The sequence below is a fragment of the Anolis sagrei genome, chromosome Y, assembly GCF_037176765.1.
Source record: "Anolis sagrei isolate rAnoSag1 chromosome Y, rAnoSag1.mat, whole genome shotgun sequence".
Lineage (NCBI taxonomy): Eukaryota > Metazoa > Chordata > Lepidosauria > Squamata > Dactyloidae > Anolis > Anolis sagrei.
In genome coordinates this window covers 58,468,478-58,496,099 of record NC_090035.1, presented here as the reverse complement: position 1 = coordinate 58,496,099, position 27,622 = coordinate 58,468,478, and the positions used below count along the sequence as shown (strand labels likewise).

Below are 27,622 nucleotides of genomic sequence, written 5' to 3'. Positions count from 1 at the left end.
AAATTTCAAAAGGCTTATTTACTTTGAAAGTATGCTGCCCCATTAGTTTCTTCAAAAGTTGCTTTTGTAATCTTCAAACTTTGAGGCACACTTGAGTCAGGTTTTGATGAACAATGATCAACAAAGTTTATTAGTTAGAACAGGTACAAATGCATCAATATCTTGGCTGTTACGAAAGTTGTGTCTTAAAATCGTGATGGTTACAAGAATGGTTCTATCTTTGTTACTAAAGAGTTTCTTATCTCCCTCCAAAACAAAACAAGAATCCCAACAGGACTGTGTCTCTGCCAGAGATTCTTCAGTAGCCCAGATAAATCTAGCCTGATTCTATCCTGCTACTACCCAGCTAATCTCCTATTAGCTGTAAGTTTGCTTTAGCTACCTTCCTAGCAAACTCCTGGCAGACTTAGGCCTTTTCTTCTAACCCTAACACCACTCCACTCCTAAACACCCTTTCTCTTCAAACCCCAAACTCCAAACTCCTCTCTGTCAGCTCACGATAGCTGGGCTCAATGACGATAGGAGACTTCCATCATAATCAAAGAACTTTACTATCAGCTACTAAGACACAACAAAGCCGGGATTGCCTGGTCGCAGCAGGCAATCCCTTCTATACACTCCCACCAGTTCAAAACGTGAACCCCCACCAAACCCAAAACCCCGCGCAAAAGCTTCCCGCCACCAGACAACTGCCTCCCTCCAAGGCCACCAGCTGCAGATTCCTTATCGGGGTGAAACGTCAGGAATCTAGTTTTCGGCGCCGAAGTCTGGGCTCCGGAAACTGGATCCTGACATGACGTCCTCCTCCTCTTCTTCCTCCTGAAATGAAAATAGGAAATATCTCTATATGCTTTCCGGGTCGAGAGGGCCTTGATACTTTTTGAGTAATCCACAGTGGAACACGGGGTGGACTTTTCCCAAACTTTTGGGTAACTTCAACTTATATGTGACATCATTTATTTTATTCAAAATTCTGAATGGGCCCAGATACCTTGGGGTGAGTTTTCGAGATGGAGCATCCAACCTGATGTTTTTTGCTGACAGCCAGACCAACTCGCCCTCCTCTAATTTGTCCCCCTCCCTCCGTTTCCGATCGGCGAACAGTTTGTGTTTCTTTTGGGCTTCCCGTAGAGCCGTGACCACACCTTCCCAGCTGGCCCTCATTCTGTCTGCCCAATCCTCCTCCCTCCTCTGCTCTCTTTCCTCCCATTCTGGCAACCTTGGAAGGGGAGAGACCTCTTGGCCGTACACTACTTTAAAAGGGGACTCCCCTGTTGTTGAGTGTGGGGCTGCATTGTACGCTAGTTCTGCATACGGGAGAAGATCGGCCCAGTCTCACTGACGTTGATTGGTGTATGATCTGAGGAACGTCCCCAAAGTTTGCTGGGTGCGTTCCACCCCCCCACCCCACCCCGTTTGTCATGGGGTGGAATGCGGAGCTCAATGTTCTTTCCGCCCCTAGCAGCCGCATGAATTCCTTCCAGAAATTTGCAGTGAACTGAACCCCTCTGTCACTGATAACCTGGTCTGGACATCCGTGCAGACGGTAAACATGTTTTACAAATAACTCTGCCAGTTTCTCTGCTGATGGTAGTTTAGGGAGTGCAACAAAATGTGCCTGCTTGGATAATAGGTCAAGGATTGTCCAGACATATCGTTGGCCCCTACTGGGTGGTAGTTCCCCAACAAAATCGAATGCAATTGAGCTCCACGGTCTCATGGGGTCAGCCATCTTTTGTAACAGACCTGAGGGTTTTGTAGTGGGGGTTTTGCTTTTTGCGCAAGTGTCACATTTAGAAACATATAATTTGATATCACCCCTCATCCTAGGCCACCAACATTGCCTAGCTAGTAGTTTGGAAGTTTTTGTGACCCCAAAATGACCCGCACTCTTATTATCATGACATCTCCTCATCATCTCCTCCTGCAAAACTTTGGGAATGTATGGTTTTCTGTTCACGAACCCTAATCCACTATTCCACTCCACCTTTTCCTTATTCTCCTGGAGCCATTTGTCTTCTTTGTATGCTTGCTTCAACTCATCTTCCCAATCCTTACCCCCTCCTCCTACTCCAACCAGCTCTTTGCAGCGCTCCGCTTGTGCCCTGGTCACGACCGCCATCCCTCCCCCCCGCTGCACTGATATGAGGCTTTCTAGTACTCGCTCTTCTTTCCCCTCCTGTTTCGGCATACGAGAGAGCGTATCTGCGACTATGTTCATTTTACCTTTGTGGAATTTTAATTCAAATTGGAAACGTGAGAAGAACTGAGCCCACCAAATCTGTTTGGCTGACAATTTGCGGGGAGATGTTAGGTGCTGTAGGTTTCTATGATCAGTCCACACCTCAAATGGGATTCTGCTCCCTTCTAATAGGTGCCTCCAACATTCCAGTGCCCTCATTATCGCTAGTGCCTCCTTTTCCCAAATCGGCCAATTATGTTCTGTCTCAGTGATTTTTTTGGATATGAACCCACAAGGCTTCAAGTTCCCCTCAGAATCTCTTTGCATAAGTGCTGCTCCATATGCCCAATTGGATGCATCGCAATGCAGCACAAACTGCTTGGCCGTATCAGGGTGTGTTAAAAGTGGTTCCTCTGTAAATCTGCACTTTAGCTTTTCGAAGGCATCCTGACACTCCTTTGACCATACTAGCTTAGGCCCTGGGGATCGTGTTTTGGCTGACTCCCCCTTCCCTTTTGTTTTCAGCAGTTCTGTGAGTGGTAACGTGAGCTGGGCAAAATCTTTTATGAATGATCGGTAAAAGTTTGCGAACCCCAAGAATGACTGTAGCTGTTTGCGTGTGGTTGGGGGCTCCCATGCTCTCACGTCCTCCACCTTCGTGGGATCCATAGCAATACCTTTGTGGGATATCCTATATCCTAAGAAGTCAATTTGCATCTTATTAAACTCACATTTGGCTAGTTTGGCGAACAATTTTGCCTCCCTTAGCCTTTGGAGTACCGACCTCACCAATTGGGTATGGTCCGCTTCATTTTTACTAAAAATTATTATATCATCAATAAAACAAAAGAACCCACGGTACAATAATGGGTGTAACACTTCGTTGATCATCTGCATGAACGCTCCTCCCCCTCCTTTTAGGCCGTGAGGTAAAACACAGAATTGGTACAATCCTAGCGCACATGAGAATGCAGTTTTCCACCTGTCCTCTGGCTTCACCCTGAGTTTGTGGTAAGCCTCGATCAGGTCCAGTTTTGTGAACACCCTCCCCTCTGCCAGTCTAGATAATAAGTCCTTGGTTAGGGGTAGAGGGTAACAGGTGGTTGTGCTCACAGCGTTTAGCCCCCTGTAGTCTACACACAGTTGAAGCGAACCGTTCTTTTTCCATCTAAATAGCACAGGGGCCCCGAGGGGGGAATCTGAAGGCTCAATGAACCCCCGTGCGAGGTTTTTGTCTATGTACTGTTTCAATTTGTCCATCTCCCTAGCCGACATCGGGTAGATTTTGGCTTTAGGGAGTGTAACGTCCTTGTGCAGTTCAATTTTCACCTCAACCCTCCTTTTGGGAGGTAGTCTGTCAGCTTCTTTCTCATCAAAAACATCAGCAAAGTCCCGGTATTGGGGGGGAATGTCCTGCACCCAATCCTTTGGCTTGCTTTCCTCACCTCGACCACCCATTTCCGTTAGCGTCTTTGGGAATCTCAGGCTCCTCTCCTCCCAATCTATGCAAGGGTTTGCTCCTCGTAGCCATGGCATACCCAGGATTACGTTGTATGTTGCTAATTGGGAGATAACAAATGTTATCTCACCCTCCCAGCCTCCCACTTTGCACTTCACTCCCCTAACTTCAAACCTCGCCGGGGCGCCTGATGCCATCGACCCGTCTAATTGGGTGAAAGCTATGGGGATCTGCAAAGTTATCTTCTCGCATTCCAGTTCCTCTGCGAGTTCGGGAGTCATTATGTTCCTGGAGCACCCGCAATCTAAAAGGCTTTGCAGCTGGCCCATTTACCCATCCCTTCTAGCCTGATGGGGAAGACTAACATTGCAGGGTTGTGACTCACCAAGGATCCCATTGGGGCCTCCAGGGGGAAACATTCCTCAGCTTTCTTTCCAGCAGCAGCTTTTGTTTTGAGCCGCGGTGGATCCCCCCCTTCCTCTGCCAACAGCCAGAGGCTTTAAGGCCTAAATGGCCGCAAATAAAGCAACCATTCTGCCGGTTACTCTGTCCGCTCGCAGGCTCTTTCTTGGGCGGCTCCTCTCCAGGCTTCCGGCTCTCCATCCTTGGCGGTCCGATCTGCGCCGCCGCTCCTCGATGCCTGCTGATTTGGGCCAACGTCGTCTCGACCCGCCCAGCTAGTTGGATCCATCCTTGGATCGTTCCCGGGTCATCGTGGTGAAGCGCCCAGGCCAGCAATTCCTTCCTCAAGCCCTCTTTAAAGATTTCGACTTTGGTTTGGGCTGACCACTCTGGGACCCTTTTGGCGAGCAACTGGAATTCCTCGGCAAACTCCGATACACTTCTCTGGCCTTGAGTGATGGTTTTCAGCCTATCTCTCGCCTTGATGCGCTCGAGGGGGTCCCGGAAGCACATTAAGCCAAAGCAGCTAAGAACGCCCTCGCTGACCCCAGGCATGGGTCGCGTCGGACATGGAGCTGGACATACCAACTTGCTGCGCCTCCCCTCAACGCTGCCCCTACGGCTCTCACTCGGCTGGCCTCCGATCTGAAGGTATGCATGTTGTCCTCCAGATATCCTCGTACCAGCGTCAGGAAGAAATCAAGGTCTTCAGACTTCCCTCCAAATTCTGCACGCAGCTCCTCTCTCCTCTGCTGCAGGGGTTGGGGGTGCATCCCTTGGGCGCCTGCGTGTGCCATTCCTCCCGGTTGTGCGGGTTGCCCCGTGCCATGTCCTGCCCTGGCTGGGACTGCTACAGGAAGGGCCTGCGGGGTTGTCACGGCTCCCCGTGGCATTCTCTCTCCTCCGTCGCTCGGAGCTGCTTGGGTCCTACGCCTCGCCCCCAGGATCTGGCTGCTCCCCGCACTCCACTCCCATGGCGACTCCGTACGGGGCTGGGGTTCCTCCAGCAGGGGGGCCAGGTGATCCATCAGCCTTGACATCATGGCTAATGTGGTTTCCATGGCAGCTACCCTCTCCTCCAAGTAGCCATACCTGTGGGGGGAGGTGAAGTCTATCTCGCTGTTGCATCTTCCTGCGACCTCTCTCGTTCGCCTTTGGGTGACCCCGTTAGGATTAGCATATGCTGTTGAGGAGGCGAGCGCCGCCACTCTTTCGAGCTCTGCCTCGGCCTCGCCGAGAGGCGAGGTTAGTTTTCCTCCCATCGCTCCGAGGACGGTGTCTTCTTCCTCCTCCAAGGGGGATTTGCTCCCCTCTTCCATCATAGCACCTTACTACTGCTGCAGGATGGTGCGAGGAATCCCGGCTTAATGTCAGCTCACGATAGCTGGGCTCAATGACGACAGGAGACTTCCATCATAATCAAAGAACTTTACTATCAGATACTAAGACACAACAAAGCCGGGATTGCCTGGTCGCAGCAGGCAATCCCTTATATACACTCCCACCAGTCCAAAACGTGAACTCCCGCCAAACCCAAAACCCCACGCAAAAGCTTCCCACCACCAGACAACTGCCTCCCTCCAAGGCCACCAGCTGCAGATTCCTTATCGGGGTGAAACGTCAGGAATCTAGTTTTCGGCGCCAAAGTCTGGGCTCCAGAAACTGGATCCTGACACCTCTCTATATCTTAAAACGCTCCTTTTTCCCTCTCAGCTTCTCCTAAACTCAGCCCCCTTTTTCTCTACGAATCCCGGCCATTCCCTGCTGTCTAATGCCTAGGACATGCCCCCTGCTCTGAACTACCCTAAAATGGTGTCTCCTTTCATCAAAATGGCCGCTGATGTTTCGCCTTGCCCATAACTAATCCCACTAAGCTTACAGGCTTTTCTAGGCCCTCTATCCTGGCTGCTAAAAGGTAAGGGTTCTTTACACTGCCCTTACTTTGAATGTTGTTATTTGCCCTAGAAACATTGTTTCTGTGCTGGCCACAATCTAGGTTGAATGAGTTTATTTATTTATTTTATTTATTTGGGGTTCTTTTACCCCGCCCTTCTCACCCCGAAGGGGACTCAGGGCGGCTTACAAAAGCAAAGGCACAATTTGATGCTTGCATCATAAAGACAATCAAACACAGAATTACATCAATACACAGTTAACAACAAATATACATTATAACCATAAAATCAATAAAATCAATATTGAGACTCAATGATGAGAGAGGCATTGAAAAACTAGAGCAAAATGTGCTACAGGATGACGTTCCTCCCACAGAAACAAAGTTTTGGCAGTTTAGTAAAGTTTTCCTGTGCTTTAATGATAAAACCCATTAGGAAATGACATTTATAACCCAGGAACAAAAATTGTTATATTGTGTTATAGTACTTTTACCATCCATCAACCTGTCATTGAGCAGCTGCATTTTCAATCCATGCTTCCATAGCTATGCAAGCTATTTGGACTGGGAGACAATTTGAAGGGTGGCCAGTATCTTATTGGGAACCTTACCCCAAGGCGGGCGGCTTCCAACCATTTTCTGTAACTCCTTTCTTGTGTGATTACACAAGATAAAGCTGCTCTCATTTTCTTTTTTTTTCTTTTTAAACTACCAATCCTCTAAGAAAAAGCCTTATCCTGATGATAAGGTATCAATAAGCAGATATAAGGAAGGTTAGAGACCACTTATACCTACAGTTTGTCCCTGATTCTCCAAACCATCTTTCAGTGTCATGATTTTGATTTTTAGCGTTTTTTTTAAACTATCCATGAGATTTAATTCTGTCTTAAAATTTGTATATTTGTAGATTTTAAATTGTACTGAAATACTTTTAATGTAAGTTGCTTTGAGTCTCCCAGTGGAGAGAAAAATCAGGGTATAAATAAATATAAGAACAACAATAATAAAAATAATGTTACATAGCGTTATCAGAACCTGCTACAATTTGACAAATGCCCAATCTTGGGAAATAAGGTGTATGTGTATGTATATTTCCCAGCTCCAGTCAAAACATAAGACCGGCTGGCCAAACAGCATGCCCCTCCTCGCGGCTCTCTGCCGAAAGGAGATCGCCAATCCACTTAGGTTTGCAGTGACAGGTGTTGTTCTCCTCCTCCCAGTGGAAGGAAAACACCCTCTTCCTTTTGGCCTGGTCCTCTTACCCAGCCTCCTTAGAACTCAGCATTTTGGCCCAGATGAGGTCAGTGTCAATGGGCTCCTCGTGAGGGTTAGTGGAGCTGACCTGCAGCATCAGGCTCTCGCAAGGGGCGCCCGTGAGTGTGGCCAGGCCTTCGATGGCGCGCCCTGCCTGGAGGGCAAAGTATGAGCCGTGGAGTTTGGCCAGGGCCTTCTCGATCAGGGCCACCCACAGCTGCTTCCTCTGGGCCTACAAGACAAGGCAGAAGGACATCACAATTTATCTTCTGGACTGTCTTTTTAATGGTTTTGTTGCAGTGCCCCCCTTATGTATCTTTGGTCCTTTTACTTCCCAACTAATACTAGGGATCGAGGAGATTAAAATTCAATAGTTTCATTCTGCAGATAAACTAAGGGGTGGTATTCTAATCAAGCAAAGCCAAGATAAGCGTTAAAAAAAAAATCCCACATTTGTCTGTCTCTGGATCATAGGCTTTATAGTCTCAATTGATGAAAACACACACATGTGTACAACATGAAGGCAAAAAGGAGATTCCACCTGAACATTAGGAAGAACTTCTTGACCGTACAAGCTGTTCAACAGTGGAACTCTCTGCCACAGAGTCTGGTGAGTTTCTTCCCTGTAAACTTTTAAACAGAGGCTGGATGGCCATCTGTCGGGGAGGCTTTGATTGTGCTTTTCCTGCATGACAGGAGGGGATTGGACTAGATGGTCCACAAAGTCTCTTCCAACTCTATTATTTTCTGATTCTCTCTGTCTTATCTGTAGTTTTTCTTCTCTTAGCTCCATGTCTCTTGTGTCTTTATTCTGTACTACGAACATCCTTTTGTTTTCTCTTTTGTTCCCAAACAATTTCCTGCCCATTCTGAAAACAATTTCTGTTCCTTCTTCTCCCTCCCTCCCATCTTGTCAGGTCAACTTGATCTCTTTCTACCTATTGACACAGATATCTTGTCCTGGCACTTCGCAACACCTAATAGCCTTAGCTATCTCATATTCCTTCACTGCTTCTCGCTCCTTTTTCCTTCCTTTTCTCTTTCTCTTTAACCCATTCAAACTTTGTGAAATTCACTTTATACATTCTGGGAGTTATAAGCCAAAAAAAGGAACTTTCTTGAGATCTGGGTAAATAGCACCCTGCGGCCAGGCAATTGAAAATTTGTGCTGACAAAAACTGGATTCTGCTTCTATATTGCCGTGGGCAAACTTCAGCCCTCCAGGTATTTTGGACCTCAACTCCCACAATTCCTAACAGCTCCTTCCTTTCCCCCCTCAGCCATGGAAAAGGAGGAGAAAAGGAAAGGGTCTGAGGCTGTTAGGATCTGTGGGAGTTGAAATCCAAGACACCTGGATGGAGGTCCGAAGTTTGCCCATACCTGTGTTATAACCTCACCCACCCTGACATACTGCCTCTTTCCTCGGACATAATGGCCCAGCAGTGGCCAAATCCCACTCCCGCACCAACCTGAGAGAAGAGGAGGTAGCCAAACTCATCACAGGGAAGCATGTCATCCACCAGTACGGTGGTCCAGGTGCCGTCCTTGCAAAGCCGCACCTGGTAGGCCCCCTCAGGGCAAATCTTCCGCGTGATCATGACTCGCTCCACCAACTCTGGCCATTCCGCCAGCACAGCCAGAGCACTCAGGAACCTAAAAAGGGAGAAGTCGTGTGAAAACAAGTAATCCTGGAAGGCTCAACAGAAGACACACAAAATGCTTCTGTCTATGTACATAAATGGAGACCAAGTGGAGTAGGTGGCCAGTTTCAAGTTCCTGGGTGTCACTATGAAGGAGGATCTGGCCTGAGGCAGTGTTCATGCAGCAGCCTTGGTGAAGAGGATCCAGTAGAGATTGTATTACTTGAAAGTTCTGAGGAACCCCCAAAGGTCATTCAGTCCAACCCATAAGACATAGATAAAAATGGATAGATAGATAGATAGATAGATAGATAGATAGATAGATAGATAGATAGATAGATGGATGGATGGATGGATGGATGGACGGACGGACGGACGGACAGACAGACAGAAAGGTCAATAGATTTTTTTTTGTCGTGTCAGGAGCAACCGCTTCTGTTGTGAGAGAATTGGCCGTCTGCAAGGACGTTGCCCAGGGGACGCCTGGATGATTTTTGATGTTTTATCATCCTTGTGGGAGGCTTCTCTCATGGCCCCGCATGAGGAGCTGGAGCTAATAGAGAGAGCTCATCTGCCTCTCCCCGGATTCGAACCTGCGACCTGTCGGTCTTCAGTCCTACCGGCACAGTGCTTTAACCCACTGCGCCACTGGGGGCTCCAGGTCAATAGTCCCCGGTGGCGCAGTGGGTTAAACCCCTGTGCTGGCGGGACTGAAGACCGACAGGTCGCAGGTTCGAATCCGGGGAGAGGCGGATGAGCTCCCTCTATTAACTCCAGCTCCTCATGTGGGGACATGAGAGAAGCCTCCCAGAAGGATGATAAAAACATCAAATTATCTGGGCGTCCCCTGGGCAACGTTCTTGCAGATGGCCAATTCTCTCACACCAGAAGCGACCTGCAGTTTCTGAAGTTGTTCCTGACATGACAAAAAAAAAAAGGTCAGTAGATAGGGAGATGCATAGATAGGGAGATGCATGGTTGGATCTGTAGATAGGTAGAAATGTTGATAGATAGATAGATAGATAGATAGATAGATAGACAGACAGACAGACAGACAGACGGGTGGGTGGGTTAGTAGATAGATAGATAGATAGATAGATAGATAGATAGATAGATAGATCAATAAGTAGAATAATGAATGGATTAGTAGATAGATAGGTAGGTCAATAGATAGGCAGACAGACAGACAGACAGACAGACAGACAGATAGAAGGGTGGGTGGGCGGGCGGGCGGGCGGGCGGACGGATGGATGGACAGACAGACAGACAGACAGATAGATAGATAGGTCGACAGATAGATGGATTAGTAGACAGGTAGGTAGGTAGATGGATGAATAGATAGACTTCTAAGGGACCAATAGCTGAGTGGAAAAGTGCTAGTGACTTTCTTCCGCTGTGCTCTAGAGAGTGCCCTAACCTACTGCATCTGCACCTGGTTTGGTAAACTGCACATAATTGCAGATAGGAAGGCACTCCAAATGGTCACCACTTCTGCACAGAGCATCATAAGTTGCCCTATTTCTCCCCTCTTTATAATTTCTGCTGCCTTAAGAAAGCTCAGAGTATTCTTGGCAATACATTTCAACCAGCATATTTTAAAAAAATTATTACCACCTGGCAGGCAGTACAGGGTGACAAATGGAAGGACAAACAGACTGAAAGGGAGCTTTTATCCTAGAGCTGTAGCTATGCTGAACTCCATGATTTTGCACTGATGTGGCATTGGGGGCTGTCCAGTGTTGGTTGTGGTGTGGAGGGATAGTGTGTTGTTTTGTGGTTTGTGTGTTTGGGGGGGGGGGTATTTAATTTCGTTGTATATGATAGCACAGTGACAAATACAGCTACTCAGTTCTATATTCACATGTTGTTTACACTGGGCCTACCACTGAAGGCAGACTAGCCTGGACTGGGACTGAGAGCCAATCTTCGTTTAAGGCTCCATAGCCTTGGCTTGTCCTCATGGAGTCTTTGAGCTAATTTTAAAAGCTGGCTCCATAGGAGGGATCATTTCTCTCCCTATTCATTCTCCTGGTGGGAAAGAAGAGAGGAAGAGCATGGGAGAAAGAGTGGGCTGACTGTTTCTTGGCTGTCGGCCCGGCTGCATTATGGCTGCATCATGGCCTTGCAGCCTCAGAGGATCACTGCTTTCGGAAAGGGGACTCATTGCTTTGCATCCCCTTTGGGGAGATAAAGCTGGGTATAAATAAATAAATAAATAAATAAATAAATAAATAAATAATCTATTACACTACTGCCAGCACAGCTCTCAGCATCATAGAAGCAGTTAAGCCCCCCGCCAATGACAAGACAGCACCCGATTGGGAGTATAGATTAGATTATTATTATTATTACATTTATTTATGTGGATGTGGCTCACAAATGGAACTTTGAAAAAGGAGAGAGAGGGTCTGATTCTAGATGGCTTTCTAGAAAAAATGCCATCAAAGCCAAAATTGAAAAGTTGACGATTGATTCCAAATGTAGACTCTGCAAGGAAGCAGATGAAACAATAGATCACATCCTCAGCTGCTGCAAGAAGATCGCGTAGACAGACTTTAAGCAGAGGCATAACACAGTTGCTCAGACGATACATTGGAAGTTTTGCCACAAATACCATCTGCCTACGACAAAGAACTAGCGAGATCACAAGCCTGAAAAAGTTACAGAAAATGAACACATCAAACTACTCTGAGACTTCCGAATTCAGACTGACAGAGTTTTGGAGCACAATACTCACAATCGTGTTAAAAAACCACGTATGGATCATTGATGTTGCAATCCCAGGTGACAGGATTGGAGATAAACAATTGGAAAAGCCGACACGATACAAGGATTTAAAGATCGAACTGCAAAGACTCCGGCACAAGCCAGTCAAGGTGGTCCCAGTGGTGATTGCTGCAATGGGTGCATTGCCTAAAGACCTTGGCCTGCACTTAAACACAATCGGCACTGACAAAATTACCACCTGTCAGCTGCAAAAGGCCAGCCTACTGGGATCTTCACGCATTATTTGATACATCACATAGTCCTAGACAGTTGAGAAGTGTCTGCCTTGTGATCCAATACAACAACCAGCATAGTGATCTTGTTTGCTGTGTACTAATCTTGTTATGTTTCAAATAATAATTTATTACAAACTTTATGCTGGATTCAGGGGCAAAGGCGGCTATGCCAAAGGCCTTGGGTTTTGAGCTTTTATGAAATCCAAGCACAGATGGACAGAGACTGCAGACAAGGCAGTGGCAACTATGAACCACCAAGGAGTCTGCAAGGGTGACTTGGAGGTATTCATTCATAAGATTGTCAAAGTCTACCTTACAGAAATTCCCAAGAAGAATGCAATCAATATTGACTGGAATCAACCCTTTGCTCCATGCTAGATGTGTCAGGAACAGGGAGCTTCACTGGAGTTTCTTTCTGTTTAGATCTTATTTTGAAAGCACTCTCCATCCACTATTGAGTTTCTGAACTTATTTCTGTTCTGCCTTTCACTGAAAATCATCTTTTTATATTACAAGTGACAACGTTGCTTTTTAATGACATGCAATTTATTTATTTATTTATTTCGTGTACTTATACCCCGCCCTTCTCAACCCCCGAGGGGGGACTCAGGGCGGCTTACAAAAGGCACATCTTGGTGCCTACACAAATACAATAACATATAAAACCAGCAATTAAATGGTCAACAATTAAAAACACTTAAAAACAATATATCACACAATCGATAGCCAATCTCAGACACAGCGTTCACCAACTCAGAGTTCATATTTCGTTCCACCATTGTCCAATTCCTATCCTTTGTCACAGTCCCTTATTCATCTGCCAGAGTGCCCAAACGCCTGGTCCCACATCCACGTCTTTAATTTCTTTCTGAATGAAAGAAGGGATGTTGCTGATCTGATCTCCCCGGGGAGTGAATTCCATAGGTGAGGGGCCACCACCGAGAAGGCCCTGCTCCTCGTCCCCGCCAATCTCACTTGTGACAGAGGCGGGGTCGAGAGCAGGGCCTCCCCAGAGGATCTCAGACTCCGAGATGGGACGTAAAGGGAGATGCGTTCGGACAGATACGCTGGGCCGGAACCATATAGGGTTTTGTAGGTCAAAACCAGCACTTTGAATTGTGCTCGGAAATGGATCGGCAGCCAGTGGAGCTGACATAACAGGGGGGTGGTATGCTCCCTGTATGACGCTCCAGTGAGCAGTCTGGCTGCTTCCCGCTGGACTAATGGAAGTTTCCGAACAGTCTTCAAAGGCAACCCCACGTAGAGTGCATTGCAGTAATCTATCCGGGATGTAACAAGAGCGTGGACCACCGTGGCCAGATCCGACTTCCCAAGATACGGGCGCAGCTGGCGCACAAGTTTTAATTGTGCAAAAGCTCTCCCGGCCACCAACGAGACCTGGGGTTCCAGGCTCAGCGATGAGTCCAGGATCACTCCCAAGCTGCGAACCTGCGTCTTCAGGGGGAGTGTAACCCCGTCTAACACAGGGTGTAACCCTATACCCTGTTCGGCCTTACGACTGACCAGTAGGACCTCTGTCTTGTCTAGATTCAGTTTCAATTTGTTAGCTCTCATCCAGTCCTACACAGCAGCCAAGCACCGGTTCAAGGTCCGGACAGCCTCCTTGGTGACAGGTGGGAAGGAGTGACAGATTTGGGCATCATCTGCATAGAGATAACATCTCATTCCGAAACTCCAAATGATCTCCCCCAGCGGCTTCATGTAGATGTTAAATAACATTGGGGACAGAATTGAACCCTGTGGGACTCCACACAACAACGGTTGTGGGGCCGAACAGGTGTCACCCAATAACACCTTCTGGGACCGTCCCTCAAGAAAGGATCGGAGCCACTGCAAGGCAGTGCCCCCGAGCTCCATGTCTATGAGGCGTCCCAGGAGGATACCGTGATCGACGGTATCGAAGGCCGCTGAGAGGTCCAGCAGAACTAACAGGGACACACTCCCCCTGTCCAGCTCCCTGTGAAGATCATCTACCAAGGTGACCAAGGCTGTCTCAGTACCATGCCCCGGCCTAAAGCCAGACTGTGCCGGATCTAGATAATCAGTGTCTACCAGAAACCCCTGGAGTTGTGTTGCCACCACACGTTCCATGACTTTGCCCAAATAGGGGAGATTGGAAACTGGCTGATAGTTGTCTAATTGAGTGGGATCCAGTGATGGTTTCTTCAACAACGGTTTTATAATAGCTTGTTTTAAGCTCGCTGGAAACTCTTCTTCCTGTAAGGAGGCGTTAACCACCACCTTCACCCACTCTGCCAAACCCCCTCTGGCTTCCTTTATCAGCCAGGATCGGCAGGGGTCTAGGATGCATGTGGTAGGCCGCACCTCTCCAAGGATCCTGTCCACATCCTCAAGCTGAACCAATTGAAATGAATCCAACAAAACTGGACAAGCAGATGCTCTCGTTACATCCCCAGGGACTGCCGTTAATATGGCGTCAAAGCCCGACCGAATCCACGCAATTTTATCCGCGAAGAATCGAGCAAATGCTTCACAGCGAGCTACCGTGTTATCAGGGGCCTCGCTTTTCGGCGGATTTAACAGACCCCTGACAACTCGGAACAGCTCAGCTGGACGGTTCTTCGCAGATGCAATGTTGGCGGCAAGAAATGTTTTCTGTGCCGCCGCTATTGCCACACCGTAGGACCTTAGGAAGGCATTCAGGTGTGTTTGGGCAGGATTGGTGGGGTTCTGGCACCACACGCACTCTAGCCTCCTCTTCTTTCGCTTCATCGCTGCCAGCTCCTTGGTAAACCAAGGATCAGGTTTAGCTCGGTTACTCGAGAGGGGGCGTTCCGGAGCGATTGTGTCGATTGCCCTGGTCATCTCCCTATCCTAGCGAGAGACCAAGACATCGACAGAGTCGCCAGCCAAGAAGGTGGAGAATTCCCCAAGAGCCGTCAGGAAGCCTTTTGGCTCCATAAGCCTCCTGGGGCGGACCATTCTAATAGGTCCACCACCCCTGCGGAGGTTAGGAGGTGCAGTGAGTCTAAACCTGATCAGATGGTGATCGGTCCATGGCAATGGAGCGATGGTCAGCTCCTCCACCCCGTCACTTTCACCCCAAAAGGCTTCCTGACGGCTCTTGGGGAATTCTCCACCTTCTTGGCTGGCGACTCTGTCGATGTCTTGGTCTCTCACTGGGCTTGAAATGGTTTTCACAGCAGAAATGCAGTATCCCAATAAAAGAACCAAATCATTTTTTTTAAAAAAAGGAAACAGGAAGAACTCCACTGTAAACAGCAGATTCAGTGTGAGGAACCAAGATTCCAAATCAATTTCATGTTGAACTATGAGTGCAGCTCATTGCAAACTAGTATTTATGTACATTTATCTTAGCATAGGATTAACTGAGAAGCAGGCAGAAGGGAAAAGGGGTGAGTTCATAGAATAACAAATGGTCACCTACAATCTATGAAACCATATGGGTGATGATGAGCCCCTTTGCTGCTGCCTTCAGTTCATAACTATATTAATCCAGCCCCAAACAGGATGGCCCCTAGTGAGATCCAATGATGTCCCCAAAAGGTAAAATCAACATGGAAGGGAACGGCTCTCATGTCTTGACATTTTGCCAGGCTGACCGAGAACTTATGGCAAAATATCTGTAATCAAAGGAAGTCATGTTTCCAAGGGAACAATGTGCACCGAAAGCCACAACCTCACTTCCCTGGAACTTTCTTCATCTGCATCTTTGCTTTGTGTTTCATTCATCTCAGGTTCCCCATTTATTTGCCATGCTCTCCCTTCTGGGGATGGTAAGAAAGTGTCTGAACATCACTTTATTATTATTTTTATTCTGGCAGCAAATTGATTGATAGAACATTGGTGTCCTTTTCTCCTCCGAGTTTTAGGCTCGGAGGAGAAAAGGACACCAATGTTCTATCAATCAATACCACCGGAGGGCAGCCTGTGACTACAAGTCAGCAGAAAGAAGGAAGGGAAAGGAATTGTGAAACCTTGGAAAAATACTCCTATTTATTCGAGTCTCATGTGCCATCAAATCTCATGCGCACCTCAAATTTCAAAAAACTGAAATAAAAAAGTGCACTCTTTGTAATTTGGCCAAAAAAATATGTGCATTACATTGACTGCATGCTTATGAGTCTTTCTTTATAAACAAAACTGTTAAAACACCAACACTTCCAGCATTTGAAAGGAAGACTTTGGGGTGCACCTATGCATTGAAATGAGTCCACTTTTACTGCCTTAGTTCAATGCTATGATGGCTGTAGTTTGAGATCATGGGGGCTGCCAAAGATTGCTGAAGCCTCATCAAACTACAAATTTCAGCACTGCATAGCATTGAGCCCTGGCCATTAAATTAAGCGTGACATCCCTCAGATAGGAGCTTCAGGTTCTTCTTTTTTATATATATAAATATTTTTATTGATTTTATTTTACATACACTTTAATAAAAACAAGGAATGGGCGTGTGTGTGTGGGGGGGGGGGTGTGAGGAGGTCGTTATTAAACTGCTGCCACCAATTGTAACGATGACCGTTTTAATCCCACCGAATACCACCAATTGTGAAGGTGCACGTGGTAAAGCACCCACTGCCACCTTATCTATGAGGGAAGCCGGGCAACGATCAATATCAGCCTAGGAACTATTTTATAAAGGGACTGTTTCTGGCTGACTTTATTATTGCAGGCTGTTCAACTTAGAAGAAACTGTATCAGGCAAGACTTGAGGAGAACAGTAACAAGTTTATTTTAACAGGAGTATAACAATGTATAACTGTTCTTCAAAAGAGGCATAAATCTTGATGGTTACATTGGAAAGGTTTCATGAGTAAACTCAGGCAAACACTTCATAAGGTTTCACAGCTGGCACAACAGGCTTAAACCCAGCCAAACCTTGATTCTTAATTCAGAATCAACAACCCCCTGTACCGGGTCCTTCTATGCAACCACTTTGGTCACCAATTAATTCCCTGAATCTCTAAGAGATTCAGTTTTTCCCTATAGCACACTGGCTACAGACACATTCCCTGAATCTCCACCAAAAGATTCCGTGTCCTCTCAGCAGCTCTCCGGCCACTGACTGGATTTTTAAAACACAGCTGCCTCTGAAGAGGCGGTTGGCTCCGCCCCTGTTGCTATGGCAACTTAGCTAACACCAAGCCACTCCCACAAAACATAACCTCCCATACTTACCATCCCTAAACCATTGTCCAAACTACACATAACCAAAGGAATAAAATTTACACATCGTCACACCTCCCAACCCATAGGGATTATTTTTGACTTTTCTATCAACTAGAATGGTCAAAAATAATTTGGATAATACCAACATCATATAACTATATACAAACCACATTTTGTTCAGTTATCCAATATCATTCAGTATGTAATATTATAGTCTCACATCTCTAACATTCCTCCCATCTCCTTTGCAACATACTTGGCTAATTTTCCTGTGTACTAACATACATTCTTAATATTTTTACATATAACAGTCTCACAATATCATTAAGTCCTTTAAACTTATGAGCAAGTTTGAACAATTTGAAGAGATTCAAGTCTCTATAGTCCATCACAGGTTGTTTACAATCAAGAGTCTCTTGGTCCTCCACGAAGTTACCACGCTGTTGTAGGAAGTTTTCTCTTTTCTTTGTTGCTGGAGCTTCCTCTTTCAATCTGATCTTCCAATTATCAGGAACAGTTCTGCTTTCATTGAGTTTTAAGGCTTGAATAAAGTCTTGTTTTAACATAGCATCAGGTCTTATTGAAGAATTTATAGTTCCTTGAACATCTTTTCTTGGTATTGAAGAGAATCCGCCATCGTTGGAAGAACAACCAAGAACATTGTCTTTCTCTATTGTAGTCTCATCACTGCTGTCTGGATGAACCTTTAAACCTTGGGACTGGAGATTTGTCTTTTTATCAAAACTAACATAGTCAGTGTATATCACTTTTCTTAACAGTCCATCAGCTTGGTTTTTATCCTCTTCTTCCTCCGATATATGATGAGATCTTCTTTCTCTGCTTACTCTCTTTTCATCTGCAGGCATTTTGAAGTGTTCAGGTTTAGTAAGAAGAAGCTGATCCAATGTTTCATTCTCAGCAAAATGTCTCTCTTCTTTTTGATAAGTTTCACTTAGATTTTTAACTTCAATCACAGTTCCGATCTTTAAAACTTCTTTTGTACAATCATCTGGAACCTCCATAGTGAACGAATCATGTTTGGAAGTTATCTTCACTTCAACTAGTCTTTTAGGTGTGTTGATCTCTGCTTTACAGAAGGTTTTTTGATATTTTGTATTCCCAACCATGTCTACTGCCAAATAAATAGGCTCCTTAAGGATTAGCTTTTCTTCAGTTTTTTCTTCTGATTGTATTTCATTGTCTTTGTCAATGAACTTGGCAAAGTTAATTTCTTTACTTGTAGCTGAAGGTAATACATCCTCCAAAGTCAACGATTCTTTCAGCTCTCCTTTCTCCCCAAAATCCATCACTTGTTCTGCAGGAACCACTATCTCTACATTCTCATCACTGGCTCCATCTGGGTGCTCATCATGTTTCTGAGGTACCACACTTTGGGTGTAAGAAACAGCTGGAGACTTGTGGTCTAAAACTTCCCTGCATAGAACTTCATTTTTGATTACAAATCGGTTTGGTTTCTCTGGGGTTAACTCTGTCTTTTCGGTTTGAGTTGTATCAAACAAGGTCTGGAGTGTGTCATCAGCCTTTTGTTCTTTAGAAATTTCATTTTCTCCTTTCGTCCCTTGAAGCAACTCAGTTACAATAGAGCTTGCTTCGGGTTTCTGTCCCAGAGGTTGACAGATGGGCAAACATGAAGTGTTTCGTTTTCCAGTCTGTTCCACAGTCAGGTCCTTTCCCTCTTTAGGTAACTCTGATATTTTTTTAATCCTTCTGGCCAGGTCATTTCCAATCAAGCATGAGTAAGGGATCTCTGAACTCATGGCAAAATCCCACATGCCTGTCCAATTGCCATATTTTATAGGTAAAGAGACCACGTTTGAAGTAATCGCTGGTCCTAAGCCTTTTAAATTAATCTGAGAAATAGGATTTTGATACCTCTCAGGTACCATCTTTGTATGAATTACACAAACTTCGGAACCCGTGTCTCTCCATCCATGTAACGGGTTTCCATCTATTTTGATGGGTTCCAAATAGTCATTTGGGACTGTGTTTAGCATCACAAACAAACACTGTCTTTCTATCTGTTCCCCTTTTTGAACCACCTCAGTGCAATCCTTCTTAGCACTGGGTTCCATTTCTTTTCCAGGGGTATTTCTTTCTCTAATGAAGAAGGTGGACTTCTCTTTTTTCAGGAGATTACATTGGGACTTAAAATGTCCTATTTTTCCGCAATGAAAACAAGCCTTATTTCCCTCAGCACTGTTAGGCTGCATGGTGCCTGCCATCCTCCAGGCGGTGTTTTCTACTGAAAAGCCTCTCCCTGGCTGACTGTGAGGGGATTTTTTAAATGGCGGTTGGGATTGTCTTGTTTCCTTTTTGACTCCTTCTTCTTCTTTAAATCCTTCCTTTAAAGTAATCAACTGGTCCACCATGATAGCTGCTTGTGCTGAAGTTTCAGGGTTTCTATCCTGTATAATCCATTTATAATCAAGGGGGACCTGTTGATAAAACTGCTCCTTTTGAATTAAGTTTTTGAGCTGCTGGAAGTCATTTGCCTCAGCGCCTTTGATCCAGCTCTCAAAGTACTGTGCTTGTTTGGAAGCTAATTGAGAATAACTCTCATATTTTTCTTTTTTGATCATCCTGAACTTCATCCTATAAAATTCAGGTGTCAGCTGCAATTTCTGTTGAACTTCTCGTTTAAACTTAGAGTAATCTTTATGTTCTGTCTCTGCCATGTCGCTATAAATCTCCAGAAGTTTACCACAAATCTGTGGCCTTAAATATGCCATCCATTTTTCCTCAGCTACATTGAAGTCTCTACAACATTGTTCGAAGGAAATTAAGAACTTTTCGATATTGTCTTCTTTATTGTATCTTGGGAAAATATGATCCATAGGGATCTCCTCTGGTCTCTCCTGTATATTCACTTGTGTCTGAGGGAGAGTTAAACGTTGTTTTTCAATTTCTAATTCCATTTTCCGTAATTCAGCCTGCCTGACTCTTTCCCTCTCCTCAAACTCCATTTCTGCCTGTCTCTTTTGGGCTTCCATTTCTGTCTGCCTCTTTTGGGCTTCCATTTCTGCCTGCCTCTTTTGGGCTTCCATTTCTGCCTGTCTTGCCCTGTCCTGTGCCTCAATTTCCAATTTTCTTAACTCTATCTGATATTTATACTGTAACTCAGACATAGGAGTTTGGTCTGAGTCTGAGCTTCCCTCTTCTTGATAAGCCTCAACCTCCTTTGTTACTTTGCCTTGCTTTTTAGCCGCCATCTTTGGCTCCAACTTTTACCTCAGGATTTTTCCTTTAGGCGATCTTAGGCACTAAATCAGATGTTAAACGTATCCCACCGCTGCCACCAATTGTGAGGAGGTCGTTATTAAACTGCTGCCACCAATTGTAACGATGACCGTTTTAATCCCACCGAATACCACCAATTGTGAAGGTGCACGTGGTAAAGCACCCACTGCCACCTTATCTATGAGGGAAGCCGGGCAACGATCAATATCAGCCTAGGAACTATTTTATAAAGGGACTGTTTCTGGCTGACTTTATTATTGCAGGCTGTTCAACTTAGAAGAAACTGTATCAGGCAAGACTTGAGGAGAACAGTAACAAGTTTATTTTAACAGGAGTATAACAATGTATAACTGTTCTTCAAAAGAGGCATAAATCTTGATGGTTACATTGGAAAGGTTTCATGAGTAAACTCAGGCAAACACTTCATAAGGTTTCACAGCTGGCACAACAGGCTTAAACCCAGCCAAACCTTGATTCTTAATTCAGAATCAACAACCCCCTGTACCGGGTCCTTCTATGCAACCACTTTGGTCACCAATTAATTCCCTGAATCTCTAAGAGATTCAGTTTTTCCCTATAGCACACTGGCTACAGACACATTCCCTGAATCTCCACCAAAAGATTCCGTGTCCTCTCAGCAGCTCTCCGGCCACTGACTGGATTTTTAAAACACAGCTGCCTCTGAAGAGGCGGTTGGCTCCGCCCCTGTTGCTATGGCAACTTAGCTAACACCAAGCCACTCCCACAAAACATAACCTCCCATACTTACCATCCCTAAACCATTGTCCAAACTACACATAACCAAAGGAATAAAATTTACACATCGTCACAGGGGGTTACAAAGGATTGCTGTGAAGGAGAGGGGAAGTTAGGAAGGAAAGGGGATCGGGTCACATATAGGGAGGGGAAGACGGTGGGTAGGAGAGGCGACAGGGGTAGGAATTGGGTACTTCCAGGTTTGTCCAGGGTGGTTCAAACATTCTTAATTTTACATATTGTATTCAAAATAAATACTAAGTTGTGTTTTTCACCTTGTACTTGCTTGCCTCAAGAATTGTCGATAATTGTTTGCTCGGGATGTATGGTCCCTTTTTTACCTTTACATTTACCTTTCTCTTGGATTACATTTATAAATCTATTGTGTACATCTCCTAATTTCCCTCCTTTATAAAATCTAGTACTGATTTCCAGTTGGTTCTTTGAGGTTTTCTATGGTTTTGAGAGATTCTCTGTGACAAGATGTCCATGTTTATTATGTCTATTATCTTGCTAGTCCAATGTTCCAATGTCTTTAGTTTTCCACATTTTTGCTAGCACCATCCTAGCAGCTGCTGTTAGATAGAAAAATAGTTTGTCATCATTCTTTTCCAATTTGAGATTATGGAGTCCTAATAGTAGTGTTTCTGGTCTTAGTTCAAATTTTATCTCTAATATTTTTTCCATCGTCCTGTGGATTTATGACCAATATTTTTTTACCTTTTTACAGTTCCACCACATGTGTAGAAATGCACCTTTTTCCTTCTCGCATTTCCAACATCGGTCCTTTGTTATGTCCTTATTTATTTTAGCTAGTATCTCGGGTGTTAGGTACCATCTATAAAAGATCTTATACCAGCTCTCCTTTAGGTCAGTGGCGTATGTGTATTTGATTTTATTTTTCCAGATTTTTTCCCAGTCTGCTAGTGATATCGATTGACCTATGTCTCTTGACCAGGTTCAGGTTCTTCTGAAGTAGCTTCCCCTTTGGCTTTGGCTGAGCACTTGAAGTACAATATTACATGACTCTAATGCACAGCCTAATTTTGGGAAGGTAATTCAGTCAAAAATGGTGAGCATTAGATGTGTGGAAATACAGTATATCCAGGCAAAGCCATGCACCGGGGTGGACCCTTACCAACATAGTTTACACCAGACATCCTCAAACTATGGCCCTCCAACTCCCAAAAGCCCCTATTGTCAGCTTGTTTAATGGTCAGGAATTTTGAGAGTTAGAAGTCCAAACAGCTGGAGGGCCACAGGTTGAGGATGCTTAGCTTATGTAAGAATGCTGGAGCTGAAGATTAAGAACATCTGCAGGGCTACTTTGTACATATTCTGCTACAGATGAAAACAAATCTGCCGAAAGAATGAGCTGCCCAGGGTCCAAGACTGGGTGGGACCTGGGAAATGTTGGTTAGGGTGAGTACTGTCCTGAAAAAGTCTGACTGATGTCCTTGTATTTTGTGCTGGGAAGGACAGATGGCTTTAGGAGGTTTTGCTCTCATCTCAGTTTCTGGACCCTGTAGCTTCTTACCAGCAATTCCCCAGCAGTCCCTGCAAGATATCCGAGGGCCTTGGGGTCCGGAACACCGACCACTTGACTGAACGGTCCTTGAAGATGCTGCAGTTGATCTCTTGCGGCCTCAGCCATTGCTTCACTCGCTGCTGGACACTGTCCCCCTCTGGGAAGCCCACCGACTTGGGTCCCGGAGGGAAACTGTCATCCACAAAGTTAACCTTGTTCTGAAGGGATAGAATGTTGTAACAAGTTAAGGAATGATTGCCCAGACAGTAATGAGTAACAACACCCCACCTTGATGATGCCTTTTGCAAAGCTAAAGAAAGGATTCAAATGCCCATTTGAGAAAAAAGAAAGACCCTATCCACCACGGTAATGATTGCTCACAAAAATATTTATTGCTTGGGAAATTCTAGCTACTTGTGAGGGTGTGGCCTAAGATGGGGAAAATGAGACAAAAGCAGGAGACTTTGCTGTTCCTGTAATCAGAAAGCCCAAGTGCTTCGACTCTGGAAGACCAGGTTCCACAACACCACAGGTTTCTACATTTGTCTCCCCGAATTACATTGCAGTTAATGCCATAGGCTCCCCAAGGAAGCATCAAAGGTTTTACCTTTCAGAGAAACATGGAAACCCTTAGCTATTTCTACAGGGAAAATGAGACCAAGTCAGGGAAGAGGTGTGTATGTTTGTATATAAAGAATATCCAACACGATGGCAGGCAGCAAACAGGCTCTTCTTTGAAGGACCAGAACTGTGTCTTTGGGACCTTTGTTTACTCAAGTCTTACGACATTTGAAGATCTGTTTGTCCTCACAGTTGATGAAAGGGACAGGGAGCAGGACAATGTGCAGGCTATTCGCTTTCTTATCATGTGGCCTTCTGTGAGCACACTGGGACAAGAAAGAGGCATGGCTTCTGTGGGCACCGTTTTCTGGAACAATGACAGTATGTATTCTACACTGTCCAGCTGAAAAGGTTATTGTCCTCTCAAGGCGTTCCCAACCTATACAAACAGTGTGGATGCTTGCATTTGCTCTGGAGGTGGCAAAGTCAGAGTGTGCTTCGATAGCTGATGGCTTAAGAGAAAGCCAGAGAGACTGAGTATGTGGGCTGACACTTGGAAGATTCACATTCTAGTTCTTACTGAGTCATGCAACTTGTTGGAACCAGCCACAATCTCTCCCTTAAGTAACCGACCTCATATGGCTCTTGTTGGTCACATCTGTATTGTATCTTTCATCCACATTGATCAAGGTAGCATGCATTGCTCTTCTCTCCCTCTTCCTTTTCCAACAAGAGACATATGAGATAGATAAGCGGAGGAAATGGCTGTGACCAGAATTTGTCACTGTAAAGGAGTAGTTAAACTGCTGCCACCAATTGTAAAGGAGACCGTTTTAATGCCACCGAATGCCACCAAATGTGAAGGTGCGCATTGTAAAACACCACCTAATCTATGAGGGAAGCCAGGCAACGATCAATATCAACCTAGGAGCTATTTTATAAAGGGACTGTTAATTACAGAAGGTTTTATTCAGTGGATAGCGTAGCGTTTACTGTCTCTGGCTGACTTCACTATTGCAGGCTGTTCAGCTTAGAAGAAACTGTATCAGGCAAGGCTTGAGGAAGACAGTAACAAGTTTATTTTAACAGCAGTATAATAAGTTTAACTGATTCTTCACAAGAGGCACAAATCTTGATGGTTACAATAGTAATGTTTCATGAGTAATCTCAGGCACAGTCTTCAAGAAGTTTCTTTAAGCAGATGTAACCCTTCTGGACAACTGTCCTAATATAACAAATAAGCTAAAAGGCTTATTTTAACAGAATTCCCTATAGCACACTGGCTACAGACACATTCCCTGAATCTCCACCCAGAGACCCAGTCCTCTCAGCAGCTCACTGGCGTACTGACCAATTCCCTGTTTCTCCCACTAGAGAAATCAGTCCCTTCCTGTAGCTCACCGGCTTACAACTGGCTTTTTAAAACAGCTGCCCCCTGAAGAGGCAGTTGGCTCCGCCCCTGTTCCTATGGCAACACAGCTAACACCAAGCCACCCTCTCCCACAAAACATAATCTCCCATACTTACCATCCCTAAACCACTGTCCAAACTAAACATAACCAAAGAAATAAAACTTACACATCGTCACAGTCACAGCCCTCTATTGTCACTAAGAAAAGTTACTTTTTTTTTGGACTGCAACTCCTCAGAATCCAACCTGTCAGGCAGCTGAAGTTCCCAAGCTCTAGGTTTCAACAAATCACTATTTACATTTGCTTACCTGTGCAAAGGATTTGTAACAACCTTGAGATTAAATGAGAGAAATATGTTTGTGGCATAAGTTTTTATAGACATGTGCCCAATAACATTTTTCTCTCACTCTGTCCCAAAAGTGCTACAAGACCCCTTTGCATACTGATCCAGACTAATATATTTGAACAGGCTTACCTAAATATCAATAAGATTGAAAAAGTTGTATTTTAAAATGAAAAAGAATTCCCTACCGCCAGGGATCATTGTACCAGAAAGACAGGGACTCACCTCTTGACAGAAGGAGACAATGTTTTCCCACAGGGCTTTGGCTTCCCCTTCATCTGTCTGCCGCTGCTTCTCCACATGCATGCTCTCACGGCGCCGGGGAGGCATGGCGCCCTTGCACTGCACCATGTACCCCTGAGGGGTGTGGCAGGCCACGCAGTGCTTTGTCTTGAGCTCGTTGAGCAGGGTGCAGGCAGGGCAGGGCCACTGGGCTGGCCGCTCTGGAGTGGCTGGGGGCTGCAAGGGGAAGAGGCGGGCCACCTTGCGGGCCGAGGGGGCTTTGGAGGTGCAGGCCATGCAGGACGTGCCCTCGTCTGACCCGCACTCGGGGCACTTCACAGGCAGCTCACCCTGGAGGCCGCCATGCTCCTGGAAGCCATGCAACTTGGAGGAGCCACAGGCCTTGAACTTCTGGGAGGCTGTGGAGTTCTTCAGCATGCACTTGGAACAGGACCAAGTGGTGAAGTCAGGACTGGAGGGGCCACAGGGGATGAAACGCACTGAGTCACCTGTCCGATCGATGGTGTCGCTGCCCTTCTGGGTGCTGCAGGCCTCGCACAGCCCGGCGCCTGAGGTATTGAGTAGGGAACAGGCACTGCACTTCCAGGGCGATGGGCTCACCTCCATCTCTTCCTCCTGCGCGCTCAGCCGCTTATTGACCATCAGCTCCTGGAAGCGGATGGCCTTCTGCACTGGGGCAGGTGGGGAGGCTGGCTGGGAGGCATCAGGCACCAGCGGCTGCAGCTGGGGGGGCACCTCGCGGCGGCTGTGGGGAACTGGGTTGTTTTGGAGGCCCGGGGAGAAAAGGCTAAAGCTTGGCATCTTCTGGTTCTCTTGCTCCATTGTGACTGTGACCTGGTTGACAACCGGTTGGCTCTCGGGGGTCTCTGTAATGGCTCCGAGTTGCGGGGCGGTGGGAGCGACGTGGAAACCTGCAGGAGCGATGACTTCAGGGACAACCAGCGCCTCTGGGGGGATCTTGGGCAGTGAAAGCTTTCGGGGTCCCCCGCAGGCCGAGCAGGAATGGGCCACAGGGGTGTTGTGGAGGGTGCAGCGCTGGCAGGCCCAGCCCTCCTCTTCCTCCTCCTCCTCCTCCATCCCAGCCTCCTCGGGGCTCTTCCCCCCCAACTCCTCTCTGGAGATCTTGGCCTTGGGCGCCTCCTCCTTGCAGGTCCCTTTGGGCTCAATTAGGGCTGCCGCCTTGGGCAGGACTCCGTTGATGATTGGCAGCGGAGAGCCTCCGGGGCCCGGCTCCAGGGTAAAACCACACACCTCACAGGCCTCTTTTCCCAAAAAGTTCCGGAAAGTGCAGCGGGCACAGGCCCATTTCTGTTCCTCCACACTGAGGCGAAGGATGTGGTTGAGGTCGGGCTTCTGGTGAGAGGCCTCGCAGATGGAGCACTGGTGCTGTCCCACGGGGTTCAGGAACGTGCAGCGGGTACAGGACCATTCCCGCACAGCGGCCATAGAACCAGAATGAGTGTGGCTGCAAGAGACAAGAGGAGAAGACTGTGAGTGCATGGCACTGGAATTCTGAGCTTCATCTATGGCACTATCATTTAAAAGCAGCCATAGTGGAAGTTTACCACAAAAAACCCTAATAAAAAGGATGTGCTCTCCCTTTAAAATAATCCTGCTATCTCTCCCTTGAGTTATTAGTCACATTTTCATGACATCTTTCCTTCCCTTGGCTCAAAGTGGAATACCTCAAGTTAATTCTCAGAGAAATAATGGCATGGAATGACTCCCTATCTGCAGGAAGTATGTTCTCAGACTGAGTGTAGATACACAAAACTGGAGTCCTAGAAGTTGCATGGAGAGGACATATTTTGTCTTATATCGATAAATAAAACCTTGGGTACCAGTCTCATAAATATAGTGGTCATACTATAGTTAATTAAGCTATGAGCTGTGATTAAAAAAAACAAAAAATAGGGAAAGTTTTGAGTTTTTACAAATGAAAGGAAAGCAATTAATTTATTACTGGGCATTGCAGGAACAATGAAAAACTACCTTCAGTTATTTCTGTGTGCCCTAAAGTCATGTCTGACTTATGGCAACACTAAGCAGAACCCATCCCTGGTTTTTCCCAGCAAGATTTATTCAGAGAAGGTTTGCCTTTGCCTTCACCTGAAGCTGAGAAAGTGTGACTTCATCCAGTGGTCTCTTATGTCTGAGTGGAGATTCAAACCCGGGTCTCCCAGTGCCCTAATTCCAAACTAAAACCATTACGACACAGCAACTGTCAAAGCGAAATACAACAAAACCTACAAAAAAGTGGTACCTTTATTATTGGGCAACCAGAGTGCATACATTATGCAAGCTTTCAATGCTTCCCTGGAAGTCCTAGTACAAGAGGTTTATTTAGGAATGGTGTCAGCCATTAATCAGATGCTGTGCCTCAACTGAAGCAACTAAGTGATATACAGTGTTCCCTCACTACTTCGCGGTTGGCTTTTAGCAGACTCGCTGTGTAAAGGAGGGCAAAACTACTGCCACCTAATCTGTGAGGAAAGCCGGGCAATGATCAATATCAG

The 27,622-nt window shown here is 45.9% G+C and overlaps 1 protein-coding gene across 5 annotated transcripts in view; it reads right to left on the bottom strand.

Moving 5' to 3' along the window:
* LOC137095223 (calpain-15-like) overlaps positions 1-27,622 on the bottom strand; it is a 339,156-nt gene that overhangs the window by 23,911 nt on the left and 287,623 nt on the right. For all 5 annotated transcript variants that reach the window (XM_067461636.1, XM_067461637.1, XM_067461639.1 and 2 more), the window contains 4 exons: positions 25,089-26,571; positions 22,557-22,765; positions 8,661-8,844; positions 7,200-7,423 (listed from right to left, as the gene is read on the bottom strand). In XM_067461636.1, coding sequence (XP_067317737.1) covers positions 7,200-7,423; positions 8,661-8,844; positions 22,557-22,765; positions 25,089-26,571 — 2,100 coding nt within the window. The remainder of the gene's footprint in view (positions 1-7,199; positions 7,424-8,660; positions 8,845-22,556; positions 22,766-25,088; positions 26,572-27,622) is intronic.